Source organism: Nuphar pumila, chromosome 17, assembly GCF_984573655.1.
Source record: "Nuphar pumila chromosome 17, dmNupPumi1.hap1.1, whole genome shotgun sequence".
In the NCBI taxonomy this organism is placed as follows: Eukaryota; Viridiplantae; Streptophyta; class Magnoliopsida; order Nymphaeales; family Nymphaeaceae; genus Nuphar; species Nuphar pumila.
In genome coordinates, this window is record NC_143265.1 from 83,252,216 (window position 1) to 83,262,793 (window position 10,578).

Sequence of the window (10,578 nt, forward strand, 5' to 3'; positions counted from 1 at the left end):
ATCCCCATGTTTGAAGGCATTAATTAGCGTTGGAGTTTGATGCGATTGCAAAGACTTAAGTACCCTCTCCTCCATTGGTGTCAAAAAAAATGACGATTCTTGAAAAGGAGTGGTTGTAAAGACTTAAGTGCCCCGAAGATGATTATTTAAGACTCAGTCTCTGCACTGCAGGATTATCCGAGAAAGAAATCTCCCCTGGAGGAGGCCATGAACATCAACTCTCTCTCTCTCTCCCTTCTCTTTCTGCTTCTGTGCACATCCAGCAGAAGATCCTACATTGCTCCATCAAGCACCGACTGACCTGCACATTGACTGTTGTGGAGCCTGATTCAGAGTTTTTACCCTTACAGGAGGAGGGTTTGGGGGTTCCTACCAGCGTGGGTAGCGTCATTCAACTAAATGAGTTATAGATCCTGATTCAGAGTTTTTACCCTTACAGGAGAGGGGTCTGGGGGCTCCTCCCAACGTGGGTAGCATCATTCAACTTGAAGAGTTATAGAGTCTGATTCAGAGTTTTTACCCTTATAGAAAGGGGGGTCTGAGGGTTCCTCCCAGCGTGGGTAGCATCATTCAACTTGAAGAGTTGTGAAGTCTGATTCGGAGTTTTTACCTTTACAAAAGGAGGGTCTGAGGGCTCCTCCCAGCGTAGGTAGCATTATTCAATTTGATGAGTTGTGGAGTCTGATTCAGAGTTTTTGCCCTTATAGGAGGGTTTGGGGGCTTCTCCCAGCGTGGATAGCATCGTTCAACTTGATTCATTGTGGAGCTTGATTTAGAGTTTTTGCCCTTATAGGAGGAGGGTTTGAGGGCTCCTCTTAGCGTGGGTAGCATCGTTCAACTTGATTCGTTGTGGAGCCTGATTTAGAGTTTTTGCCCTTACAGGAGGGGGGTCCGGGGGCTCCCCCCGGCACGGGTTCTGGGTGTTGTGGTCAAAAAATGCACAGGGTATCGTGGTGAGAAAGACATATTTTTGTTCCAAGCAAGGTTGAAAGAAATCAATGAAAAATTCAACAAGGAGCATGCCAGAATCAAGATGTGGATGTCAAGCGAGAATAGTGTTGTGCAACTCAAATAACACAGAATAATAGGGGTCTGGTTTTTAGTTGAAATGGAGAATGAAATGTCAATAGAAATCGCTGAAAATTTACAGAAATAAACTAAACTCAATAACAAAGACACCACTTTTTACGGATTTAGAATATGACCTTCGGTTAGGGAGATATGGTCTTAACAAGTTGGTCCTAATTCGGGTAGCGATTTACAGCGATTTGCTTACTGAATCACACTACAAATCGCTATAGCGATTTGCGGAAAACACTACAAATCGCTATAGCGATTTGCAGAAGACTCAAAAATACTACAAATCGCTGTAGGAAAGCCCGATAACACTACAAATCGTTGTTGGAAGACCCCAAAAAAATTTTGGTCCGAAGGGCGCTGCCCCCCGAGCCCCCAGCCAGGGGCGGCCCCCCCTGGACCCCCGCCCGCTGACCGCGCAGTGGGATCCGTGCCGGGGGGGAGCCCCTGGACCCCCCTCCTGTAAGAGCAAAAACTCTAAATCAGGCTCCACAACTCATCGAGTTGAATGATGCTACACACGCTGGGAGGAGCCCTCAGACCCCCCTTCTGTAAGGGTAAAAACTCTGAATCAGACTCCACAACTCTTCAAGTTGAACAATGCTACAGTCAATGTGCAGATCAGTCGGTGTTTGATGGAGCAATGTAGGATAGTCTGTTGGATGTGCACAGAAGTAGAGAGAGAAGGGAGAGAGAGTGAGAGGGTTAATGTTCATGGCCTTCTCCAGGGAGAACTCTTTGCCTCCCTTGATTTCTTCTCTAGAGAGAGAGAGAGGGTTTTACAGTGTTTAATGGAGAAATAAGAAGAAGACTTTGAAGAGTCAACATCATCCTCGACTTTCTGGATGGAGGACATGTTTGTCCTTTTTTTGAATAGAGAAAGAAGAAGAAGACTTTGAAGAGTCAACATCATCCTCGACTTTCTGGACGGAGGACATGTTTGTCCTTTTTTTGAATGGAGAAAGAAGAAAACTTTGAAGAGTCAACATCATCCTCGACTTTCTAGATGGAGGACATGTTTGTCCTTTTTTTGAACTGTTTGTTTTTCTTTTTTGAATGAAGAGCATTTTTGTCATTTTCTCAAACCATCACTTTATGAGAAGAATAGCAAGAAAGGGTACTTAAGTCTTTGCAACAACACCAGAGTCCGATGCAAAGTTATGTCAACATACACGGGAATACGAGCCCCATGTGCTTGTATACGTGGTGCTCATTCAAAGCCCCGAACACAGACGTGGGATTCAATGAATCATCCGGGGGGAACATACACCACCCTCTCATCAAAAAGGATGGAAAGGATCCATAATTTTGTTATTTTTCTTTATTTTTTATGCTTCAGGGGAAGGACCTGCAAGTCGTTGATTCCACAGACCTTGACGATGAGACTGGTGATGCAAGAGAAAGCGGAAGCGAGGATAATAATGCAGCTTTAGACGATGGGAGTTCTAGTGATTTTGATTCTGATGAGGTGCATCAACGGTTAGTTCTGGGTTTTTGCTCTTCTAGTGTTAATTATCCTGGTGGAGCTAAGCCAGGCTCCAGCCTGGTGGGCTCATCACTTCCAACCAGACTGCATCGAGGCCCAGTGTAGTCCTCCCCTAATGCTCAGTTGTGGAAGGACTTCACCCTTTTATGTATCAAGTTATAATTGGGCGAGGCTATGATGCTTGGCCATTGATTCATTAGGAGTATGGTTGCATGAGGATGAGCTGAGTTGTTGTCTAGGGTCCTGTATCAGCAGTTTTTTACATCAGGATGGACTGGAACTTTTGCTCATTTTGGGCATGATATACCTGTTTACAACCCGCACCATCTGATCCTGTTGGTTCCAAGGTCAATCAACAAGAGGATTTTGAAATTGTCCCTGCTGAGCCTACTGATTCTAGTGACGGCTCATCTTCAAAAGATGAATCAGAATATGACAGCGATTCCAAGGCTGAAATATTAGCTTCTGCAAAGAAAATGTTGAGAAAGAAGCAGCGGGAGCAGATACTAGATGATACCTATGGAAGATACATGTTCGATGATGAAAGCTTGCCTGAATGGTTCGCCGAAGATGAGAAGAGGCACTCCCAACCCATAAAGCCGGTAACCAAGGAAGAGATTGCTGCCATGAAAGCACGCTTCCCAGAGATTGATGCAAGCCCTTCGAAGAAAGTGGCAGAGGCCAAAGCACGGAAGAAGAGGCTGCAATGAAGCAACTGGAGAAGGCACGTCGCAAGGCTTTCACCATTACTGATCAGACCGACATCTCGGAAATGTCAAAACGGAAGATGATTGATAATTAAGCCGTATAAGAAGGCAGTGCCCAAGAAGCCTGAGAAGAAGTATGTGGTTGCAAAGAAGGGTGTCCAAGCTGTGAAGCCTTGTAAAGGGAATGTACTGGTTGATCGACGCATGAAGGACAAGACGACTCGTGGGACGGGCAGGCCTGGGAAGAAGGGCAAGGGTGTTAAAGTGAAGTCTGCTAGGGGCTCTAAAGGTAAAGGGTCTGCAAGAGGCTCTGCTGGGAAAAGGAAACAAAAGACAGAAGATGAGATCCTGTTTGTTGGCTTAGGTTGGTTTGAAACCCTATGATCGGCCTTCATATCTCGAATGTCATTTTGTACATGGCATGCCAACGATAGGAATGCAGGATTGGGAAACGGAACGTGGTCACTAGCTGAATATAGAGATGTTATCGATCAGCAATTATGTGGAGGTTGTGTGACTCGTGGTGCTGACAAATTTGACGAAGTTTTTAGGCTATTGAAGCTCATATTCGGGCACTTGCACTGCGTAGAGAAGTTCATGAATAACTATAGATATTTGTCGGCATTTTATTTTTGCTCTCTCTCTCTCTCTCTCTCTCTCTCATATATATATATATATATATATGTGTGTGTGTGTGTGTGTGTGCGCGCGCGCGTGTGTACCCAAGGTGCATGCGCTTCCTTCTACGAGTGCTAGGTCTATGGTTAGGATACCAGAGTAAGTATTAGGTTGTACATAAAGCAGGCTGTCCCATACTCCGCCTGTGAGCCCGTGGTGAGGTTTCAGGTGTTTGTTTCATGCCCTTTCTATGAAACAAGACCTCTTTCCTAAGAGGAGTAAAATAAACATTTCAAGAGGAATATATGGCGAGGCCAAATAATAAAGGTAAAAAAGCATCCTTTCCATCAAGATGGCTTTACACAACCTCATGAAGAAGCACTTTCCCTCCTGAACATCCTTTTCAGCTGAAAGTAGCTTCTCTTTGGGGGGGTATAACAAACACAGGGTTTTGTCCAAGCTTGAACAGAACAGATAGAACACATATTCAAACAGATCTTGAAGGTGTGTTCGATGACATCTTGCACATTGTGCTGGACGCTATGCTCATCAAACACTGGATGTATCGCGTTTGTGGAACAGTGAAACACCATTCATCCCCCTTGTTATGCTGGGAACATGGATGGTGGTAGTCATTTTATTTGATTTAGGTTTTTTTTTCTTTGAATTTCATTAATTAGGGTTTTGAATCAAATATCTTTAATTAGGGCTTTTGATATTTAATTTGATAGGGTTTGTTTTTTATTTGATTAATTTTTTTTATTTGATAAGGGCTTTGAATCAAACATTTTTTTATTTTTAGTTACAATTTGATATCCATATCTAGAGCTAAAATCCATAATAAATACGATGGAGCGAATCGAGTCTGTATGATCCAAAACAAGGTTATCCGAGCCATTATCTGTGTCTAAGCTAGTTGTGCATCATAAAAATCAAACAAAGAACATAAATTCATGTCCAGTTGAAAAAAACACTGAATGTTGTACAATTGTTATGGAACAGACAGAACATGTGCTCTATCAATTGTGTTCTGATGTTCCTTCCAATCTTGGACAAGCAATCAAAACACACCCTAAAGGGATGAACATTGAACAGTTGAAACAGAACTTGAAAAGGACCTTTTCCCCTAAAGTTTTTAGAGCCACTTCTAACTTGTTGTCCAGGGCAAAGGACCAAAAAGTGATGGGAGGGGAAGGCCACCTTCTCTAGGTGGCACAGCTCTGCTTGGCAAATTGATCCAGTAGCTTAATTAGACAAATTGATCCTGCAGCTGATCAATCTCTAAGTTTATTAGCCACCTCCCACGGAGTCATTGTGCACGATGTCTGGTCTCACCTTCCACCGTGTTCAGCACCGCTCACAATATTTGAATGATTAGCGCCATCACCCCTTCTCAACTTTCCATCCTATAAAGATTTTCTCATCGTCTAATTTGATAAATGATGAACATTGTGTTTGTTTTTCTTATTTGAGAAGCATATATTCATATCCAAATATTTTCACTTGATTCATTGGTCTCAATGGTCCTCACCTTGAAACATTGCTTTTACAAAACACTGCTTACTTCGCAGTTCCATCTGAGAAACTAAGGGAGATTAGATTTATGAAAGCTTCCTCTCCTGGTTTGCACAACCTCTCACATGCAAAATGTGTAAGAAGACAAGCGTAAAAACCTTTTAATAAAATATTTTTCTTTGTTTAATTGATTCCTGTTATTTTAGTAGCTGTAGGTTTTTAAATATTTTGAAAATCATTGAGGTCTCCTACTCAATTCATATCTTGGAAGGATGAAGACCAGTTGGTCGTTGCTTTGGGCCACCTAATAGGAAGCAGACTTGATTTATACATCAAGCTCATTGAGCCTCCAAGGCCTTTACATATTTTTCATAAATGGTGCTTCAGAAGTATAATATATGTTTGAATTTCAGTTGCATTCATGCATGAGGGAAGGGGGGGGGGGGGGATCAAACAAGAGGAAACTCACCGTTCTGATTCACTCTTAAGATTCCAATCAAATGACGCAGGTCCTTCACATTACGTCTAAAGATCAATCGTCAACCTAAGCCAAAGTTCTTGTGCGTGTCCTCGCTCAGCATACCTGCATTGTGTGTGGTAGTGCATCCCTTCTCTCCCTAGAAAAAGTTCTATCAAGCACAACTAATCCTACATTTTAGAAAGTACAATAAAGGTACAAAGCTTTTACATTTGCAACTGATATAATTGCATTATTCTTTATCAGGTGTGCGGGGAGAACACTAAGCCAGCATCACGGGGGTGCAAAACAAAGACCAAAGAGAAATGAAGCTTCACAAAAGCCAAGAGCTTCCACAAACAGAAGACGGGAAAAGGCATCTCATAGACAACTGAGCAACGCATTCTCTTTCATGGAAAAGCTTAGACGAATTGATCAAGGTACTCGTCCACAGTCGTGTACTTAACATCAGGGTAGAGCTCAGACGCTTCCACTCCAAAAGACTCCTCTATCTCAAAGTTTGTATGGTCACCTTTCACGAAGACACTGTGCCCGATTGCTAGCACAATATTAATTGGAAATGGCGATTCTGCAAAACCACAGCCCGTTGAAGAAGAAAACTGCATAATTTATATCTTAAAAGTGTAGCATTGTTGAAGTGCAGAATTGTTGGTTCTCACCTTCAATGTTCTTGAGAATTTGGTCCTCTGGAACGTACACTCTCTCGAGCGTCTTCCCGATCTTCTTCTCCCAAAGCGAGACCAGTTCATTGAAGGAGTAGATGTTGGCAGGTGGCCTCAAGTAAAGGATCTTGTTCAGGGTTCTCGGGTCATCCACAGCCTTGATGGTGTAGGTACCAATGTCATCCTCTTTGTTGAATATAGCTTTGGCGTTCCCATCTGCTAGGATGATGACCTTGTCTCTTGGTGGGGAGGTTAGTCCCCCTGGTTGAGAGAGGCTAGGGAGGAAGTATCCAGCAAAGAAGTTGGAAGAGACATAGGTGTAGGGAATGCCTTCTGCCTCAATGGTTCGCCGGATCTTTGCTTTTGCGGCGAAGGCACTTTTCGCAGGCTCTACTGCATGAAGTCGATCAACATCGTTTCCAAACTCTGAAGGGAAGAACCTCTGCAAGGAAAAAAAAAAAAGGCCACCAGGTTTGTTCCGCTTGCTTTTAATTAGCACCATCTAAAGAGCATTTATACAAAAAGAGTCGAGAAGGATAATAAAATCAATCATGATGACAAATTTTGTCTTTCTAATGAGAATTCTTTCGTTGACAAGGGTAAATTCAAGGGTTTTTAAGCCTATCGGTAGTTTGGAGAAGTGTTTTACTCAGGTAATGTTTAACAAATTCTCTTTGCTATATCATCGTGGCAAAGAAACATCGATTCCCCTGTTTTCATGGGCAAAGTATTGCTTACGTATATAAACTAGTTGCTTCGTTCTTTATGGTGTCAAAGAATATCAATTCCCCAGTTTTCATCGTCCTTGAGTACGTTATTCACAAAGATTTGTTCTGTCTAATTACCGATGGCCCCATTGTGCTGAAGCAAACTAAAGCCTACATCTGGCCGTCCCTACAGCTAAAACGTTAACAGCCCAAAGTGTTGGGATTAAAAAAAACGAAAAGGGACAACCCAAGCAAAGCATCCGAAAGAAGGAATTCAACGGGGCCATTCTGAAATGCAAGAAACTTCAGGATTTTGGTACAGATGCAAAATCATCATGAAAGCTTCCAGTCATCAATGTCTCCTCTCCTAGATGAACATTTTCCTTTTTTTCCGGTCGCCTCCTCCTCGCGCAATATAACAAGATTGCCTTCATCGTTTTTTACAGGAGAAAATGTATAAATGCACCCGGTACACAATTCAAGGATCAAAATATAGAAAAATTGCAAAGGGAAGAAAAAATAGAGAAAGTTGGTTTCAATCCAAAGAAAAAGATGAAGATGGTTACCTTGACGTTTCCGCCGGATCCTTTGATAGCAGCGATAATCTTGACCTGTTCTGCGATCTGTGTAGTTCCAACTGCTGAAATGACAACATCAACCTGATTGATGGCCTTGATCAAACTTTCATGATCATCGATAGAACCCTGCAACATTCACAGAACAAGGAGCACCCAATAAAAAAAAACATAGAAGAATGCACTCCCAAAGACTTCAGGATCATCAGTTTCGATTAGTAAAATGGCCGGGGGGGGAGGGGGGGGATGAGAATCATAGGCAGCTAGCTTTCCCTTGGGTTAAGAAAGCTGATGCAGAGACATTTCACACACACACACACACACACACACACACACACACACACACACCAAAAAAAAAAAAACGAGAGAGAGAGAGAGGGGGGCTTGGGTTAAGAAATCTGATGCAGAGACATTTCAGACACCCTCCCCTCCCAAAAGAAAAAAACGAGAGAGAGAGAGAGAGAGAGGGAAGGTGGTGGCACATGAAGGAGGGTGACGCCGGAGGAGTTGAAGGACTGGAGGAGTTGGGCCTTGGCGGGGTCGGAGGGGTTGGTGTCCCTCACGAGGGCGAACGTCGGGTGGCCCGACGCGGCGCTCGCCTTCACAATGAATCGGCCGATGTAACCGGTGCCCTCGATCACCAAAATCCTGCTCCCTCCTCCCATCATTCTCTCCCTCTGAGACTCTCTCTTTCTCTCTCTCAGTCCAACCCAAAGGTAAAGCAGTCGAGTTACCCCTCCCCCAACGAACGAAGCCCTTCTTCATTTATAGCCGCCGCGCCGGGTCAGCCACGGGACCTCAGCCGGTCATTGGTTCTTTTGAAACGACACGTATGGGTAAACCGAATAGTGCGGATGGATGTATTTAGCCCCCCCGCATTCCGTATGATTCATGTATGTGGCATGGTTATTTCTCCCTTCATATGAAAGAAAATCAAGTTAGCCCTCATGAAATAAGTTGGTGCACCTTTTCTTTTCAACTCTTTGAATGAAATGTGAGATAAGGAAAATCCATGGACTACCCAGTAGGGTTTATGAGCTCACCTCCATACCTTGGTTTTAAGTATATAATTACAATTCTTTACCCTCAATCTATGTATTTGTTATTTGCTCAAGCTCAATAGTGGTAGTTTTTTGCCTAACATATCAAAGTTTCACTGTTGCTGAATATCCGAGGCTGCTAGACCTAGACTGAGGCAAGGTTTCAAATGACTGATGGCTTCGTTAGAGACATGAAAGTTTGTAAAATGGGCCTTGTTTATTTATAAAGGTATATTCATGTCTTAAATACAGAAATTTGACGGTAGTTACCTACCTTATGCGGATCTTTGCATTAGGATTAAAAATGTGGCATGTATTTGAAAAAATACGTCTAAATTTTTTTAATATACACCCAGATTTTCTCAATATTTTTTATGAAGACAAAATTTTTAATTTAGCTTGAGATTTATCATTATCGAGAAATCCTTATACAGAGATGTGTGACTTGGTTGAATTGAACCCCTCCTGTACAACCAAATCAGTCTGATTATAAGGGTACTCCTAGGTTACCTAGAGATTTTGGCTGGGACTAGGAGCAAGCATCCTTGTGGGATATAAATCTTTATGTAAAATTGTAAATCATATCAGCATCATCGTATTGATTTAGTATTCGTTCCTATGTTACAGAGCTTCAATGTTAAAAAGTAAAAATCCCACAACAGACCCATCATTCGTTCCATCAGGGGCTTAGCTTAACAAACATCAGGTTACATAGATTCAAGTAGGTTGGATATCCAATCTAAATCTGCATCACTCTCACTTGTCCAGATACAGGCCCGTTTGGTGAATATAGGGAAACATGGTGCATGTTTTTGGTGCAATGCCAGTAGCTAGGTAGACAAAAAGCATCCCATCCTTTGACATCAATCCTAACCGTCCAGCTGGAGCATGTGGACTGGTAGGATCAATCCAAGCTGTTGATTCGACGGTTAAGATTGAATGTAGGATGGAAACTCATCCTTGATGGGATCTGTCCTCGTAGGTAGACAACACGTGTGCGTGCACACACACACACAGAGAGAGAGGCGCGAGTTCACCAATTAATAAGTAAAATGAGCACCGTGGCTCATGAAAATGATTCGTGGAAAGCAATTGCAAAATCATCAATCCGTGATGCTCAAAGCTCCTGTAATGGTTCAGGAAGGCTGCATTTGTGGGCCCCCTTCTCCCCTGTCAGGACACCATACACAAACAAAACCAGCAGCGCCAATTTCTCCAAGCAGGTTATATGTTACCCCCCCCCCGAACAGGGCATCTCATGCTCGGGGGTCCCAAAAAGCACCACGTATTTAAGCATGTGTGTCTCGTATCCCCATGTTTGTCAGCATTAATTAGCATTGGAGTTTGATGTGATTGCAAACACTTAAGTACCCTCTCCTCCATTGGTGCAAAAAAAATGACGGTTCTTGAAAAGGAGTGGTTGTAAAGACTTAAGTGCCCCGAAGATGATTATTTAAGACCCAGTCTCTGCACTGCAGGATTATCCGAGAAAGAAATCTTCCCTGGAGGAGGCCATGAACATCAACCCTCTTACTCTCTCTCTCTCCCTTCTATTTCTCACTCTCTCTCTCAGCGTGGGTAGCATCATTCAACTCTCACTCTCTCTCTCTCCTTTCTATTTCTGCTTCTGTGCACATCCATTAGGAGATCATACATTGCTCCATCAAGCACTGACTGACCTGCACATTTACTGTTGTGGAGCCTGATTCAGAG

At 42.9% G+C, this 10,578-nt stretch overlaps 1 protein-coding gene across 1 annotated transcript; it reads right to left on the bottom strand.

The window, feature by feature from the left end:
• Positions 1–6,030: 6,030 nt before the first annotated feature.
• LOC149812541 (phenylcoumaran benzylic ether reductase Betv6-like) lies at positions 6,031–8,536 on the bottom strand. The gene is made up of 4 exons (XM_089993346.1): positions 8,308–8,536; positions 7,817–7,954; positions 6,541–6,985; positions 6,031–6,449 (listed from the first exon to the last, which is right to left on the bottom strand). The coding sequence occupies exons 1-4, from the start codon at positions 8,491–8,493 to the stop codon at positions 6,283–6,285; spliced, it is 936 nt and encodes a 311-aa protein (XP_089849472.1). The 5' UTR covers positions 8,494–8,536; the 3' UTR covers positions 6,031–6,282.
• Positions 8,537–10,578: the final 2,042 nt, after the last annotated feature.